At 32.1% G+C, this 19,087-nt stretch overlaps 1 protein-coding gene across 1 annotated transcript; it reads left to right on the top strand.

Moving 5' to 3' along the window:
- The first annotated feature begins 1,959 nt into the window (after positions 1 to 1,959).
- On the top strand, positions 1,960 to 18,444 carry LOC105327569 (organic cation transporter protein). The gene is made up of 10 exons (XM_066088981.1): positions 1,960 to 2,118; positions 5,055 to 5,152; positions 6,241 to 6,437; positions 8,123 to 8,353; positions 9,030 to 9,232; positions 9,424 to 9,933; positions 10,150 to 10,235; positions 17,135 to 17,255; positions 17,704 to 17,776; positions 18,106 to 18,444. Exons 1-6 carry the CDS (start codon positions 2,039 to 2,041, stop codon positions 9,704 to 9,706), a joined length of 1,092 nt encoding a protein of 363 aa, XP_065945053.1. The 5' UTR covers positions 1,960 to 2,038; the 3' UTR covers positions 9,707 to 9,933; positions 10,150 to 10,235; positions 17,135 to 17,255; positions 17,704 to 17,776; positions 18,106 to 18,444.
- Positions 18,445 to 19,087: the final 643 nt, after the last annotated feature.

A 19,087-nucleotide genomic window follows, 5' to 3' on the forward strand; every position in this document is an offset into this window, starting at 1 on the left:
TTGAAGAAGATCGTAATAAGGCTTAGAGCTGGCAAGCAAAATCTCGCCTCGAGTGATCCTGTAAAATGGTAACATTGAATTGTGACCATGGTAATGCAGAGAAATGTCAGTACAGTGAGGATCTTGCTTTGGTCATGAATGTTTTGAACAAATGGTCATTGATAAAACATATTCCTTAGCAGAAATCAAAATAGAATTTCTGCTTGACTTTATGAAATGTTAAGAAAATTTAATAAAATGAAAACATATTCATATACTCAGAACAGCCAACCAAAAGCTTACAAATGCCAAGCACTTGATCCCCTAAAATATGAATTTAACATCTTCTCTTATTGTAATGGACTGAGACCTGCATTTCTTACTACGATATGATTGAGATAGGCGAACCTATTACATGTACAAAGGTACAAAGGGAATTAACAGGATAAGCGTCGGAACAGCAATACACGTCCCCTACCGGCTTGTATTATTCTATGAAAGCTTCGAAGCATGTCAAGTGCCATAATGTTGCTTTATTTAAACATTACTATGCTTATTAAATGTGTGAACACTGGAAAGTATCATATAGATTTGTGGTTTATTCATTTTAATTACTAGTTATTTAGTAAGATAATATCTAAGTAAAGCGACGTGTCTCAGGAATGGCTTGTTAGGTTAAGTGCACGTGAAAACCGAAAATAAAGGAAAAAAACAAAATGAAAGCATGTCGACCCATCGGAAGTGTATTGACGGATCTTGTGATTTCTTTAAGCAATAAAAATTAATTTCATCTAAGAAATTAACTTTTTTGAGTAATAAAAAAACATTTTTAGAAATCATCAATAATTGTGGCAATTAACTTGGCAAGCAATAGCTAGATAGCCTATTATAAAATTAATGTAAATATGCTCATATCTCACTTAGACATAATAAAATAATCTACATTAGGTTGTTGTTATTATAAAAGTCCGATTTATATAATAAATTTATTTTATTTTACAAAATAACTTTTTTATTAAAGGGGCTATGTCACGATTTTGATCAATATTTTTCCGATTCAAATGGTTACAATGCTTTAGTAAGGCATTTTTAATAGGCAACAAGAGTTTGAGTGTCATTTGTTGAGTTATAAGCAAGTTACAGAGATAACAATTCTTTGCTACATGGATAAAAAAAAAAGCTTTTGTTCAAACTTTATATGTTGAAGTGAAAATTCAAGTTTTAGACCTAAAATGTGTTGAATGTAAGGACCTGTTAATTTATGTTAAAAATGAATCAGAAGAAAGGCCTTAAAAAAAGATTTTTTACAGGAAAATTGAACCTATGTAAACAGAAACAGAGTACGAGCCTTGTTTACATGACAAAGAATTTTGAGCACTGTATCTTTTTTTTAACTCAACGACAGACTTTTAAATTTCATTTGATTATTGGAAATCTATCCTTAAGCATTAATTGTATATACTTGAAACAAAAAAAATTGACCAAAATCGTGACCATGCCCCTTTAAGTTGTGTTCTCTGTATGAATTTAAACGCACTATTCTAATTTTTTGCTATTTGGCATGAAAGGCAAAAATACAAAACCAAAACCGATAATAAACATATATATGATTATTTCTGACAAAGATATACACATTTTAGATTCATGAAGATCATGAAACGCTTCATCTATCCGGAGGATTGAACTGAAAACATGAGCGTCCCGAATACTGAGGCCACTGTAATTTGGCATTTGATATTTGAATAACGTATACAAATAAATTTTAAAAATACTGAAAAAAACTCAAGGTTAACTTCATTTGACATAGATTTAAATACTATGTAACATCGATTGTTGTGTTAACCCGGCAGAAAACCTTACTGATTATTCGCTTATTTATTTAACCTCGATCAGATAAAAAAAGAAATTGTTGCCCCTAACTAAATTCGGGAGGTAATGTTTAAAGTGTGAAATATTATATATATATATAGTGTTTGTTCAAAGTATGACCTTTTGACCCCTTGAACATTATCTCAAGAATAAAGACACCACTTGATACCGAGAACATTGTGTTTGAAACATGGCTTCTATTGATTCTGTATCTTCGGCAGCTATTAATGACACAAGAAGGACGAAACATGGGTTGGACAGAGATTACATGTAAGTGAACTTGTTTTATAATATTGTGGAAAATAGCAACAAAGCACTATCTTTGTTTCAATATAACTTTTTTAATTTTATCAGAAAAAAACTATTTTTTAAGATCTCCACGAACAATGATTATTTAAGGAATAAAAAATCCTTCTTTGAGTATTTACAGTGGCAATTTTCGTCGGGGCGTGATCAAATCCAATACGGCCCAAAGGACTATATGAATTTGATCACGCCCCGACCGATATTATCACCTTATAATATTTAAAAAATGAGTCCTTGATTCCATGATACAGATATTTATATAATTTTCAGCAATTGTATAATTAAATAATTATTTGAATATAAATAAGTAAAACCCGCTTGCGCCCTAGTACGTCATTTGATATTATTTGTTTCTATAATACAAAATCGATACGTATTTTTATGATAGGACACAATTACACTGAAAAATAAAAATTCAAAACTTACAAATAAAGACTATAACAATTATACTATATGTTCCCCAGGACCGACATTTGTGTGAATCAAATTATAAGGAAACACCATAAGATAATTGATTTATTATAATATCAATAGGTTTTGATCATTGTCTGCATCAATTAACCAGTGTGTGCAATCATGGAAATCGTCCTTGTACAAAATACTGATATAACCTTTCTATAAAATATATAAAATATCAATAGCAGTTTCTGTCCTCACTTTCAACCGATAATATATATATATAATCAAAAAAGAAAAAGAAAATGAACAGTTCCAAAGTTTCTATTCACTAGCGCTTTCTGGATTTACATCCTTCTTCAGGTGAACGTACATAAGTTATCTAAAAAAGAAAACAACGACTTTGTTTTGAATGCCCAAAAAGTCGCATAACTTATGTACGTTCACCTGAAGAAGGATGTAAATCCAAAAAGCGCTAGTTAATAGAAACTTTGGAACTGTTCATTTTCTTTTTCTTTTTTGATTATTTATACTGTGTGATATCACCTTTCACTCATTTTGGATTATATATATATATATATATATATATATATATATATATATATATATATATATATATATATATATATATATATATATATATAAAATAAAAAATAACAGAAAGCCGATGCAAAACTCTACCGGTTTCATTATAATCTTCAGGAAAAACGATTTTGTTCGTTAATAATATTTCGACATCAATTATCAAATAACAATGTACACTCTAGAACGCTACAATCTTGTTATGATTACTAGTATTGCTTTTAATGAACTCTCAAGCTCATATTTAATACATTAAAAATAAATCGGGGGACAATTTTTACCAACAAGTGTGTTTTAAACTGTTCCAACGGAGGCGAAAGGCAGTTAAACTCCTGAAGATTATAATGAAACCGGTAGAGTTTTGAATCGGCTTTCTGTTATTTTTTATTATTTATTACTTGTGTGGATTAACGATGGTATATGAATTTTATCCAACGAGTTATGTGTTTTCTATCCCCGAGCCTTGGCGAGGGGATTATAGAAAACGCAACGATAAAAATCATATACCATCGCAAATCATGAGATATGCTTTTTATCACATCATTTAAATTTACCAGGTGGTTTTTTTTTTGGTTAAACCTCAGTCTCTTTTATAAAAATTATAATTGTGAGCCTCACAACACATTTACTTTAAGACGTCAACTACGTTACGCACGGAAAAAAGTTCCTTAAAGATTAACAAACAAACATTCCTTTTCGAGCCTGTTTTTATCGATTGATGGAAAAAATATAAAACAACATTAAATGTTTCACATTTAAAATTCTACTCTTTTCAACTGAATGGTTTCTTCCCAAAAAAAATTATCCCATGAGTGATATCCACCGTATATTGAGATAAACATGTGATAAATGAATGATATATGTTGAGAGGTAAACGACTTGATGTCGTTGATGCTCGTGTGAACTGTTCGTGTAACCGTATTGAGATAACCGATAAACACTAATTTTATTCACATTGGAGAAATTTGTTTGACTACATAACCAACCACTTACAGATTACATGTAGGAGCTAACACCTATTGAAAGTCAGTAGTTTAGGGCTGTTGATTAATCTATGTAAATTAAAACATAATTAAGAAAGTTAGCTCAATTCAACTTTTATTTCATCATTCAACGCATGCATTTAAAATTATTGCTTTGGTTTTTGTTTGTAAACATATTCTTAGCACTGCAAATTCAGTCAATATGAAAGTCATCCTTTCATGACTTATTTCTGATTCAATTTTACTACGTGCCATCTTGCAGATGTACGTAACCTTTAAAAACGATTATAAAAATCGTATCGATATAAGTGTATATACAGCCAGGTTTTTACATGTATAAAAGGGTTTTATAAAATGTTCTATCAAACTACATATTCATAATGTACCAGTAAAAAAGGTGAACTTTCGTCGTAGACCCGATTACTAGTATTCCTTTTAATGAACTCTCAAGCTCATATTCAATACATTATTAATAAATCGGGGAACAATTTTCACCAACAAGTGTGTTTTAAACTGTTCCAACGGAGGCGAAAGGCAGTTTTGTAGCCTTTTCGCGAATAAGATAACTCGTTTCATTACTTTTCCCGTTTACTGCCTCCTTTTAGATTTTTTCCAGCACCCAAGACAATTAAAGAAGTCTTCAGTTCTGTAAGGCTTCAACTATAGAATCCTTTCTTCTATTATTATTAATTTTTCCTACGATTTTGTACATGCAATTATGTAAAACTTTCCTTTTCTTTTGTCTCTGTTAACGTGCAAAATTGCAACTCGTCACCCCCACTTAGCACGTCGGGCAGTGATTCGACCTCTGGGCAGAGGGCTCAAAGCTTTATTGTTGCCCATATACCCAATCTACATTTGTATTTTTTAAAATTAAAATTCTTTCCTTTTTGATAAGACATGTAATATTTTATATCACACTGTTTTTTAATGCAATAGCTATGGTCGGTGGGGACCATACCAAAGACTACAACTGGCATTTACCTACTTCCATCTCTTGGAAACAACGTTCCAGCTAATGATCGGAGTGTTTATTGGTATAGAATTTTAACACATAATTTATATAACTTTGATCTTGATATAATTTTCTTTACCTTTATAGAAGGGTGTTCTGGCAACATGACGTTTTAAAAAAAAACAAATTTCATTCTCAGAATTAAATTCATTACTTTCGAAGACGCTTTCATGCAAACAATGCAGTCTCCAATTAGGGCCATTTTGGAACATAATAAACAAGTCTTGTTTTAAATATATTAAATATTGTATCTACCTGTTTCGACGGTAAGACTGTGAGATGATAATCTTATATTTAAATTCTCTTTGTCAGATATGACTGCAAAGTACAATGATCAATCATATATTTATATATTGTACATTTAGAATTGCCATTTTTATCAGCTAGAAGAGACTGTTTATAATTTTTTTATGGTAAAAGTATCTTAAAAATACGTAACTATATAACCCATTGCAGGGTCATTATGCATTAGATGTGGACCTTTTAACATTCAGTATGTTTTTATAATAATTATGATGATTTTTTTCATTCAGTATGTTTTTATAATAATTAAGATGATTTTTTTTCTATATTTGGGGCACAACTTCACAACCGTAGTAAGCAATGCTTCCTACATAAGTGTCAAAGGGGGAGAAGAGTGTAGTAAAATTAATACTCATATTACACGTATAACATCTCCTTTTCAGTGCAAATGCGCCTTCATACATATATGTACATTGTAATGACATTTTTTTTTAGTTTTGTTCAAATTAATCGTTAACGGTCTTTCTCTGTTTAATTTTCTAAAGTATTCAACATTGACTAAATCAGCAGCAGACTGAGAAAAAATAATCAAGTCATCTGCGCACATCAGTGAAAATAAAGGAGAGCTGGTGTATTTCCATTACTTAAAAAGTCCATTTTGCAATCATTAACATGTCATATATATTTATACATTGACATATAAAAAACATTTATATTAGTCGGAGTAAGGATACTAACTCAAATTGACTTATGCATCATGCATTGCTCAAAATCATTATTTGATTTTTATATCACTGAAAATAAGGGGGTGGGAGTTAAAATAAGCATTGGTATCTGTTTAATAAGCCTGGGTTTCTTTTATTTCAGCGTATTCACCGGGATTTCAATGCGCATCCTCGGATCACAAAAACCAGTCTCTGACTAATACATCTTTTGGGACCACGTACGAAACGTGTGACAAGAAAATGTATAGAAATGGTTCCATACGACATGGATTGAAGTCTGTTCAGGGGTGTTTTGAATACGTGTACTTTTTAAAGAAACATAGTACCATCGTTACTGAGGTATAATTACAAACACGTTCTTTTTTAAATTTTGCACAGTAAACAATATGCAATAATAAAAAACAATTGTACTGTTGGATAAAATTCACTTTCTAACTATCATATATTCTTATAATGTTGTTTTTATTAAAGGAAAAGGGACCCGGTAAAAAGTGAATAAATGAAGATTCAAATTGAGCACAAATCACATCATCTATTGATATTTAAACCATAAGAAACAACAAGTTGTAGCGCTGAATTTAATGTATATAAAAGCACGAAGCTTTACAACATAGTAGAGGTCAGCCGACATTCGTGATTTTATTTAGTAAATCGAGGACGGGCATTCAAAACAAAGTCGTTGTTTACTGTCAGCCTAACCATGCACAAGACATAAGACGCATTGTACATTTAGAAAACTCCCGTGAAAATAAGAAGTTTGTACAACATTAACTAAAATATAAAAGTGAATGAAAATTCGAAGTTTTTTCAAAAGCAAGTGAAAGCTATTACCTGCGTGACCCATGTTTGAACCAACGTATGGAATAGATTATTTCTAAAGTCACGTGGGTTCTATCAAGTTAGTCCTGTCAATAAGCTCACTGTAAAACACTTACACGTTTTAAAACGCTTTCCATCGACTTTGTATGGTCAGGAATTCGTGTTCGATCACTATAGTTATATGCAATTTAAAAGCTTTATCCGATTTTTTTAAGACGTAAAATAAAGCATTTAGTATAATTTAGCAAACGCACAAATCGATCCATCAACAGAATTCTGCTGATTCAAATGACTCCTCCCTCTGATTTAAATAGACACAATTCAAGTAGATTCACTGCAACATTTCTGGATTTAGATTATCTATAGGTATTTAAAAATCCTCAATTGTTTAAACTGTATGCTAATTTTGGTAAATTTGAGCTTGCATTTAAATCAGAAGTATCCAACAGAGCTTACATATAACAGGAAATCAAAGTACTGAAGAACTGACGGGGGTCGATTTTATCGATTATTATTTATTTTAAATCAACGATATGTTATTTTGCTTAGCAAATAATTTATAATATATATTTGAATTTACGCACATTTTAATATTATGAATTCTCGGACTTTTCCGACAAGAATTTCGAGAAAACCCCGTATGAGCCATGTTGGGTAATATTAAAAAAAAACCTATATATCAGTAATCGAAATATTTCAAAAATTGTATGGATCCTAGCAATAATAAACTCTAGTATCGTTCAACCAGACGCTCCGCTGTCTCCGTTAATCTCCAACAAGCAAGATATAATACTCTCTGTTAACACCGGATCCCGTGATAGCTTGATGACGCGACCACTGACTTTCTGCTTGTCGGAGATTTACGGAGACAGCCGATGGTTGAACGAGACAACATGTATATTGAACTCTGGGGTAGGAATACATTCGACTGCTAAAAATATCTAAATTTGACTATTTTCAAGGTATTAATAAATACGTTTCCTTAAAAAGATTCTTCAGCATACATTACATCGAATTCATTGATTATTTTCAAGAACTAAGTTTTGTCAGCGGTGATAATTTGTGCTTAGGTCCAAACACTGTTTCAGTTCCGGTTTGTCAGAGTAACTGCGTAGGAGAGTTGATTAAAATCAACTCCCAAAAAGCAATTTATTGATATTTTTTACCTAAAAACGGCACTATAATAATTTATCTGTATCTTCCAGTTTGATCTGGTATGCGATCAGGCCTATTTAGCAGAACTAATTCAGGCAGTGCTAATGGCAGGTCAGATAGCTGGGGCAGTCTTTGTTTCGCCAGTCTGTGACAGGATGGGACGGAAGACTGTTCATCTCTCCTGTAACCTGTTAACCTTGATCATAGGAATAAGTGCTGCATTTGCCCCGAACTACACCATACTGGTTATCTTGAAGTTTATATTGGGTGTCTTGCAGCAGGTTTTTATATTTTAACTAATTCTATTTTTACATATTACACATTTACGCTCAATTTTCAGCTGTAATTTCTCTATGTAGATTGAATTTGGGAGGTTTCATAAGGGTCTGTTAGCCCGACTGTAGACGAAGCGACACTTTGCAAAAAAGTGGATTGAGTTGTTTCTCTTGCAAGGACAACTCAAAAGTAAAAACGGGGGAAAACAACATTCCTCGTATTTGTGTTAGGAAATATTTTGGAAGTAATGTTATGAAATTGTCTGAATTTATTGCAAAAAATTATTCCTTGAATAAATGGATTGCCTCATCCCGGCGTAAAAAAAAATCCCATGCATGAAAGAGGGTTTTTTCATATGTTTAATAACAAAGTTAAAAACCTCTGAAAAACAATGGTCTCTGGGAAATATGTGGGTTATTTCTCATTTATTCATTCATAAGTGTGTATGTGTTGGTGTTGTGTTGTGTGTGTGTGTGTGTGTATGATTGAATGTCTATTCTGCATGTCTGTTTTATTGAAAAAGAAATAAATTATTTTTTAAAAAGTCTATATTTGTCTATTTTTTTAGAATAACACATGCATATTTTTAATATCTGCCTTAATAAGTCTAAAAACTCAAGATCTATGAAATAAAAACTACTTGTTCTTATATCAAATTTTTCTTCTAAAATTTGTTTATAGGGGATGGTTATGTCAGGGGTGGTCCTAACATTAGAAATATTTCCTGAACGCATCCGATTTCAGGCAGCAATATGGGGAGCCTTTGTAACCTCCAGCGGATTGGTCGTCATGACTGGCATTGCATACCTGTTACAAAACTTTTCGTGGAGATACTTGCAAATAACCTTAAGTTGCTTTTCACTTCTAAGTCTTATTCAGTATTGGTAAGTTTAAAATTGATGTTGAAGTAGTTCTTGTTATGAATGCATACTACTCAATTAACTATATATATATTGAATATTAAAATCACAATATTCCATATCACTATACAATATACTCTAAAATAAAAACGCTTTACTTTTACTGTCTCCTAGATAATACATTTTGATAATAAATTACATTTAATTGATACTAGGACTCAGGACGAATCACTAAGATGGTTGATTGTAAATGGGAAAATGAAGAGGATAGAAAAAATATTACTCAAAGTAGCGAAGTGGAACAAACTAGACTACGAGGATCTAATGCAAAATGTTAAACATAAAATGGCAACCGTTAGGGATGGAAAAGAGGAAACAAATGAAACACTGTTACAGAACGAAAATACTCATTACAAAGCAGAGAAATATTCTATAAAGACGATCTTACACACTAGGTCAATCCTGATTATATCTTCAATGATGTGTTTTATTTGGTAAGTATGACACCACATTAGAATAAAGCTTTAAGATTATATACATTTTTTGACCCGTTAATACAGGTGATTTAATGGCATATTTGTTTATTTCAGGGTTACAGATAATCTGACTTATTTTGGATTGACCTTAATGGCGACATCTTTGGCTGGGAATCGGTTCCTTAACTTTTTCTTCTCGGCGTTTGTTGAATATGTTTCATTGACATTGAATATTATCATGCTACATCGGTATGGCTCTTTCTACAAAATATACAAATATTAAAAATCATGATGTGTATATTATTTGTTCAGAACATTATAATATTTTAAAATGTACCGAATTTCTGAAAATTTCAAAGAAAAAAAAAGTTCGCTCAAAACATGTACATGTTTGTATCTTTGTTTTACATGTCGAAACGAATTATCTGGTTTTTTTAATCAGTCATTGCATTTATATTTATGTAGGCTTGGACGAATATCAACCTTGATCGTTTTTCACAGCGTTGCTGGGATATCTTTGACACTTGCCACGTTTCTAAATTATTTTACAGGTAAGTTGTAACTAGAATTCGAGATTCTTTATATCTCTAAATTTGCTTTTAATTAAGTCTCCCAGACGAAGTTTGGAGACATTGTTTTTGTACGGTTCTTCTTCTTTCCCGCTCTGAACTTGTCCGTCGCGTTTCTTAGAAATGGCTGATAAGAATTGCACAAAACTCTAGGATACGATACGCCTGCATATCTTAATGTGCTCGCTGGTTTGAGTTTTCTCATTTGGGGTTGGTCAACCCTTTTTCTTGGGGGTCAAAAGGTCGTGAGGTCTAAAATTGAACCTTATGGGAAAAATCTTACTCTATTGTAAATGGTTTAAACTTGAAAACGGACAAAAATAATAATAATAGGGTTTTTTCAGAATCATATATTGACTGTTACTGGCAATATTTAGGGTTTATTAGATCTGACCCCGGGGGTCCTTACCTCCCAGCAGGAATTGGAAATAACCGTATATCTCTGAAACTGTTAGAATCCTGACCCCCAAGCCATATATATTCTTGTTCCACGTGTTAAGGGGCATCAAATGGTATGTAGGTCATGGGCCCCGAGAGTAGTCCTGACCCCCCTCAAACAGGAAGTGCATTAATAACTTGAAAATGGTTAAGATCCCCAAGTGATAGAGGGCATCAACTTGTATGTAGGTCATGAGGCCCGGTTGTGGTCCTGACCCCCTCAAACGGGAAGTGCCCAAATATCCTGAAAACGGTAAAAAAAAAAAACATCCCTAAACAATATACATTCTTGTTCCATATGTTAAGGGGCATCAAATGGTATGTAGGTCATGGCCCCCAGGGGTGGTTTTGACCTCCCTCAAACAGGAAGTGCCCAAATATCTTGTTAACGGTTAAGATCCCCACCCCATAACCGTATATATTCTTGTTCCTTATGTCATGTTGGTTCACCTGATCTATAGTTTAGGACCCCTGGGGAACATCATGAAACTTCAGAAATAAGAAAATCAAGTTCTAAATCTTTTTGTCTGTAAAGTTTGACCCATGTGGGTCATCCCTACTCCCAATGATGGCCTCGTTCGTTTGGGAGACTTTATAATCGCCCTGATTACAATTACATCTTGTTTTAATTGTTCATCATACTCATCTTCAGAGTATTGTTGTTCATTAACTTTGCTCTTTGCTATTAGCCCTGCTGTCATTTCTTTTACAAAAGTTGAACAAACATAATGTGTATTTGGAGTTTTAAACAAATTTCAAAAGACGATCAAATACAAATATTCTTTTTCTTAATATGAACTAAAGGTACTGTGAGGAAGCTCACGAATGATACCTCCCGCTAGGAAAATACAATAACCTAAGTATTTCTATATTGAAAGGTAACAGGTGCACCATTTTGTTTGGTGACCTTGAACTTGCAAATACGACCATAGCTTACGATCAGGAGATATTTACAGATCACATGCAATCTTCTATTCATTTTTATTACAAAAATATGGCTTACACAGAATTTTTTTTTTTGCAATTTTTTAACAATGACCTTGAATTTGCAAACCTAAACCTGGGTCAAGTTCATGACACAATCTCAGCTCATTTTTATGTGAGGTATGAGCGTCCAATTTTTCTCCATAGAAAGGTATAGACAGGACACAAATTCTTAATCTTTTCTTTTCAATGACCTTGAACTTGCTCAAATGACATAATTTTTCACTCATTTTGGAGATATATATATATATATATATATATATATATATATATATATATATATATATATATATATATATATATATATATATATATATTTATATAAATATATATATATACTTAAATAAATAAATAAATAAGGAGGAAATACAGAAAAGGACCGCATCATAATTCCAGGAATTCTTCCTCGGGACAGAATTGGACTCAAAGAGCTCATTCGGGAAACTCTTCACAAATATCACGACAAAATCCGGAGAATTCTTTTTTAGGACAACGCCGGTCACAAACGAAGCGGAAAAAACAATAAACAGTCGGGAAAACATTGATTGCACAATTCCAACAGAGCCTAAAATCATCAACCTTTCGCAAAGAGACTTAAACACTGGTAAAATACAACTTTTGGAGCATGGTTTAAAATTCACACCAACACCAAAGTCTGATAAGGTTGATGTTGTCACGGACACGGAAGAATGTTGTCGAAAATTACGTTTAAAAGAGTTTTTACAAAATGAAAAAAACAATGACATATCTCTAGTTAAAAACAATAAGGGATTCAAACCACCGTTAAATAGAGATAAACATCTGGAGGATTATATTTCATGTCTTCGCAACACTGCGAACTCCAACGTGACAGATAAAACTGTTAAGTCTAATATTTCCCACAAACAATATCAAGCAATGCAAACATTGAAAAATGACCCATCAATTATAATAAAAAACGCCGATAAAGGAGGGGCTATAGTCATAATGGATAGAGACCATTACAAAGAAATGTCACTTTCTCAACTTCAAGATCATCAGTTTTACACAAAACTGGAACAGAATGAAGATCGGCGAACCATGCTCAAAATAGGAAAACTTACCAGAAAGTACCAAGACAATCTAACGGATAATGAAATTGAATATCTGACTAAATATGAGGTAAAATCTAGTAATTTTTATGGTTTGCGTAAAATCTACAAATGTAAAAATATCCAAGAAACCAAATGATCTAAAACTGAGGCCTATCATAGCAGGACCCGCATCTAGCACACAACGGTTAAGCAATAAGCTGGATATCATTTTGAAACCGCTATGCACCAAAGTGACAAGTTACGTTCGTGATGATATGGGTTTTCTGAACTACATCCCACAAACAGTACCAGGAGACACGATCCTTGTTACATTTGATGTAAGCAGCCTATATACTAATATTCCTCATAATTTAGGATTAGAGGCAATTCAATATTGGTTGGACAAGCATCCAGATCAAATAGATAGATTTTCAAAAGAGTTCATCTTAGCCGGACTAAAACTTGTACTAGAAAATAACACTTTCCTCTTTGGTGATGAAAATTATCTACAGATAAAAGGTACTGCCATGGGCACAAAAGTTGCCCCTACGTATGCCTCACTTGTAATGGGGTACCTTGAAGAAAGACTTTATAGTATATTGCCGGCTATCTTTGATGCCGATTTTACGCTATACATTAAAGAGAACTGGAAAAGATACCTTGATGACTGTTTCATCTTTTGGACCAAAACGGAAGAGGATCTTATAAAATTTCATTCTATTTTAAATGAACTGCAGGCTTCGATAAAATTCACTATAGACGTCCATCGTGAGAAACTCCCATTCTTCGATATTCTTATTATCAAAGACGGCGAGAATATCATTACCGATTTATTTAGCAAAGAAACAGATTCCCATCAATACTTGGATTTTCATTCATGTCATCCGTCTCATACAAAAAGGAATATTTCATACAACATGGCACGGCGTGTATGTACTATTGTGACTCACCCTTCTCTTCGCCTACAAAGGCTTCAAGAGTTAAAACAACACCTTAGACGACAGAATTACCCCGTGGAACTTATTAATGACGGAATTAACCGGGCTATGGATATTCCTTTAGCACAACTTAGAAGGACCCGCCTTAAGGAGAAGAAACAAGATGAGAAAATTCCGTTTGTAACTACACATAATCCGTGTAACCTATTATTTTTAAATCAGCAAAACGTTTTTTTCCAATATTAGAACAATCAGAAAATATGAAAAAACTGTTAAACCAATCATCTATCATAAACAGCAGAAGACAAGCGCCGAATCTGAGGAAAATTCTCTCCAAAGCAAAGTTCTCGTCCAGCAATACTATTTCCATCAAAAAGTGCGGCGACCCCCGATCTGGAACATGTGACCTTATACAGGAGGGAGAAGGAATAATATCAAAAAGCGGCCAAATTTTAAAACCTAATGCCCCAATGAACTGCAAATCGTCTAATTTGATATATTGTGCGACTTGTCCAACATGTCGAGAAAATTATATTGGCCAGACTAACCAGCTCAACGCCCGAGTGAGAGTCCACAAACAACAAATAAAGGACGAAACAGTGAGAAACACTCTATGTTCGGAACATTTTGGAAGTGCGGAGAGGGAACATTTAAAATATTTCCGTTTTACAAAATGTGGACTTCAAATGAAATCGCCCGAACCACAAAAGAGGACTATTTTATTAAAATATTTAACCCGAAACTTAATCGAAAATAGATTTATCATATTTATAATTTTTTATATGTATTGTATTAGATGTCTATGCATTGCTTAACTGCGTTGATAAAGTTCACGCCATCGCTACCTTGATGTACATTGTGACGTCATAATGAACTTTAAAAACACGACGTCATTGACAACGTTACAAACAACGTTTTTAAGTTAGCTCGCGGGTTTACCTGCTTGAGAGAAAACCTACCTTGAAAATTTGTCCACGTGATCCATAGGTTTCAGAGTTTTATTTCTAAAAAAATTTTGAGATTCGTCTGCGCGGTAATAATGTTATCGTATTTCAAATACAGTGTCATTGATAAAATCAAGCAACGCCATTTCAATGAAATATATAGTAAAATGCACATCTTACTCGAGAAACGCATTACAAAACCATACTCCAAACTTTTAAACGATTCAGACGAAATTAATTATACTCAACACAATAACAGAGGAGATAATTATGAATCGATTCATAAAAAATAATCAGTATGTGTTCTCGGCCAATATTTTGCAAAACAACTTTAAAGATTTAAAAGATTTCTCAAAACCATATATTTTCATTACGACGTTAGCCCGACGTCATCATTTACTTACGTCTGAGAACCACAAAATTAAAATGCATTTATTGACAAGACTAGCTGATTAACACATTTTAGAACTTGTAAATACTAATTAGACATTATTGTGAATGTTATCAAATGCACAAATGCAATTATTGTAAGGCTGTAATACAGAAAATTGCTATTATTTTATGAAATTATGAGTCAACCAATGCCAAACCAAAAATGCCAAGCAACTACTGACATAATAAGTTTGTAATCGTATAAGCCAAAAGAATTTTTAAAAAATTGATCGGTAGATAAAATTACGGAATTCATTATTGTAAAAAAAAAACCCCGATTTTATTGCATACTGTTCAATTAATTTACTTGTCTATTTTAAAACATGATTTTAAATGGAAGAGTTCCAACGCACACTCTTACTTTATAGAACAAAGTGTGACATCTTTAAATTTTCAGCACTTGATATTATAAATGTTTGTATAAACAGTAATAAACTGCATTTAAGCTTTTTGTAATTTTTCCTTTTAAGCTTCTAAATATCTCATTTGTCATTTTAAAAAAGCATGTATGAGTTTTACTCTTTACGTCGATTCCTATTGTGACGTCAGCAAACCCGCGAGCTACGTTAATTTTGTATAACTGTCTGAAGAGCCGACATGGCTGAAAGCGCTAACAGTAAACAATTTATTTAAAGCTGCTTGGTCCGATTTTTTTGCAATTACAGTATCAATTTTTTTTTTCATACAAATCATTTATCTTAGAAAGTTATGGACTTTCTCCTATTTACACCAGCAGAATCAGTCTCCTTTCAAAGTTAGAAATATTCAAAGTAAATAAAAATAATTTCTCTTTGGGCAAACGAAAAAACAAACCAAAATGCATCACGGGAATGTTTAGAAAAGGAGACCGCTTGGTTTCGTCCCCCGAATGATTGGGGTTATTCAACCCGCATGCTATGCATCAATTGTAAAGAAAGCAGACTTTGGAAATATTAGCGAACAAAACGTACACATGTTTATTTGTAATTTGTCTGATCATTTTGACCTTTATTAAAAGCGATGTCAAATTCGTAATACAACCATACCCGTCTCGTCGTCAAGGGTGAAATTTAACATGAGGCGAAATAACGCGGTACCTTTTAATGTCGTTTGTTTTGTTAGCAAATTTTGTACGTATTTTTCTTCATTGAAATTTGGCATAATTGACGGGTAAAACTACTGCAATGTCTATTATTATTCATAAACTTAGCATAGCCATCGTTTAAGAACGTGCATAAAATTTGATATAAAATCGGACCAAGCAGCTTTAATTTGGACTGTCGCATTCTGTTTTATTTATTCAAGTATTTTTTGCTGTACCAAGGCTTTATATATATATATATATATATATATATATATATATATATATATATATATATATATATATATATATATATATATATATATATATATATATATATATGTCTATATATACATAGACATATATATATATATATATATATATATATATATATATATATATATATATATATATATATATATATAAGGGTGGAACGAAAGGTGTATAATAAGATGTGATATATTTATTCTGTTATGCATAAACACATTGAAATAATATTTTTATTTTAATTATTATCTGAATGTTTTCAGTTAAATCACTATTCACTATGCACTTTTTCAAGATCAACGTTGTTTAGAGGAAATATAAGGTTCATATGAGAAATTTCACAAGTATATACATGTATGTTGACAGAACATATTAAAGCGTTTTTATGGCCGTAAAATTTATTGGTGGTCGTCGAAGAAAAAAATATTTAGGTTTTTTTACTTTTAATCCCTTATTCCATTTTGAAACTCATGTTTCCATGTTTAACGGTTCAAATAAGTATTGTAAAATTATAAATGCTGAGTTGTGAAAGATAAGAGTTAATTATAATTATATATATTGATAAAACATTAATGTCTATTTATGCCACAAACAAACTTCGTAAATTGACAAAACTAGAAAACTTAAATTCCATTAGAGTTTATTTAGTTATGCAAAGACAAACATTTAATATTCCATTACTGTTTTGATGATTGTGAAATTTAATAAAGGAGCACAAAAACTTACAATGACTGATTAGATGTAAATATTTTTGTTCAAATTTTAGATAGTGATTCAAGTCTTACGACGCTTTCCATCATTGCGACATTGACGGGGAAAATGGCGATGACAGGATCAATAAGCGTTCTGTATTTATTCACACCTGAATTGTTTCCTACGAATATTAGGTAAAAAAGAGCACATATATATAAATAGTCCCTTTTTTTCTGAGGGGGGGGGGGGGGTAACAGTCGACATCGACACTCCTTAGAGAACAATGGTCAACATACGCGAAGCAAAGGTGTCAATTTCAACTGGTACCCTTCCAAACAAGCACTATACATGTTTATTAATTTTATTAAACTGAATGTCTTATTTTCAAAGAAATTTATCTGTTTTTCTGAGGAACAATCTGACTTCTACGTCGAACCGTACGCGCATAATTTACGCGCATGTAACAATTTGTTATTTTACCCGTTGTCAAGTGTTATAAACTATAAATAGAATAGTTTATAAACTGCTTCTAAAACATAGAACGGATTATGAACTGCGTCTAAACCAATCAGGTTTCGGTATTTAACATGAAAATTGTTTCTCTTTGAAAAATTATGAAACCGATAAATTTGAATTTTAAAGGAATTTTGGAATGGGAATGTGCTCAACTGTTGCCAGGATTGGTGCCTTGATATCTTCTTTTGCTGGAACATTGGTTAGTTGATTTAAAATTAGTAGGTCATTCTAAAATATGCCATTGTCTGTGCATTTATCAAAAAAGTTTTTTCTCCCGAAACGTCTAGGAATAGGTATTTCTCAAATTCAATCAAAATTGAAAACGGTGATTTCTTTTCTGAAAAAATTGAAGAATAATAGAGAAAAGTGTCTTTATTTTCAAAAAGTTTGATTCAGCGCCTAATTAGAAAAAAAACATTATTACATTTAAAACTAATTGTGTTAATTATGTAATAATTAATCCTAAAGAAGATGATTTCGATGACAAGGTTTTTAACTCTTTCAAACAACAGATTGTATTTAATCTAGGCCAGGCACGCACCTTGGGCTCCAGGAGCAGTTTTTTCCGTTATGTGTTTTGTTGTCATCGTCATAGTATTATATCTACCGGAAACTCGAGGAATAGATTTACCGCAGACATTAGAAGAAGTGAAAACATGGTATGCTGAAAATAGTGGTATCAAGCTCCAAAAATATAAAAGAAAGAAGGCAAATCAAGATTTGGAAACAGCCGTTCCATGAATGTTGATGTATTTGATCTAGTAAATCAGGTAATAAAAGGCTGCGAACTCACAAACTGGTTCATTGAAACAATAAATAAAATGGGGCTCTACTGTATTTTTTAATTTTCTTTTAAAAAGGGGGTGGTTACAAGACTTCGTGTTCGTAATTCAAGGATTTCCGGTTAATTAAAATACATTTCAAATTACAACTATGAAGGATATTCCATGAATTTGTCTAAAACACTGTGCCGGATAATTATGCCAGTGCCAAGGTGGCATTTTTGCACACGCTTAAGATGCAGTTTCGGAAAAATTCATGTATACCAAATGATAGACCATTATGTAGAGAGTATATAACCACTTTTGTTTTAGTGTGTTTCACCTGACAGGTGAGATATTTACCTTTAAAAATAATATCCCATCGGAAAATGATAATTCCCATAGAAAAATTTATTCTCCTACAGGAAATATTGACAATCTTAAAGGATTTTTAAAAAGTCCTATAGGAAGTATATTTCCTATAGGAGAATGGTATTTCCCGTAGGAATTTGATTCAGACATGTAGTATTCCTATAGGATATTAATGTTTCCTGTCGGATTTTATCAAATCCTATCGGAATTGAAATTCCTATAGGAAGTTCTAGTTTTCCGATAGGAAATTTCAAATTACCTATAGGAATATTGTTTTTCCTACGGGAAAAATTATTTTCCTATAGGAATTTATTTTTGAAAGGTGGATATCTCACCTGACAGGTGAGATACAATGATTAAAAAGGTATATGTTAACT

This window comes from Magallana gigas, chromosome 6 (genome assembly GCF_963853765.1).
Source record: "Magallana gigas chromosome 6, xbMagGiga1.1, whole genome shotgun sequence".
Taxonomy (NCBI): Eukaryota; Metazoa; Mollusca; class Bivalvia; order Ostreida; family Ostreidae; genus Magallana; species Magallana gigas.

Bases quoted from the DNA above. Each gene is read 5' to 3' on its own strand.
- LOC105327569 (XM_066088981.1), top strand. From the start codon at position 2,039: ATGGCTTCTATTGATTCTGTATCTTCGGCAGCTATTAATGACACAAGA. The intron at 5,153-6,240 runs GTATAGAATTTT...CTTTTATTTCAG, and splicing joins AATGATCGGAGTGTTTATTG to CGTATTCACCGGGATTTCAA. The intron at 6,438-8,122 runs GTATAATTACAA...TGTATCTTCCAG, and splicing joins ATAGTACCATCGTTACTGAG to TTTGATCTGGTATGCGATCA.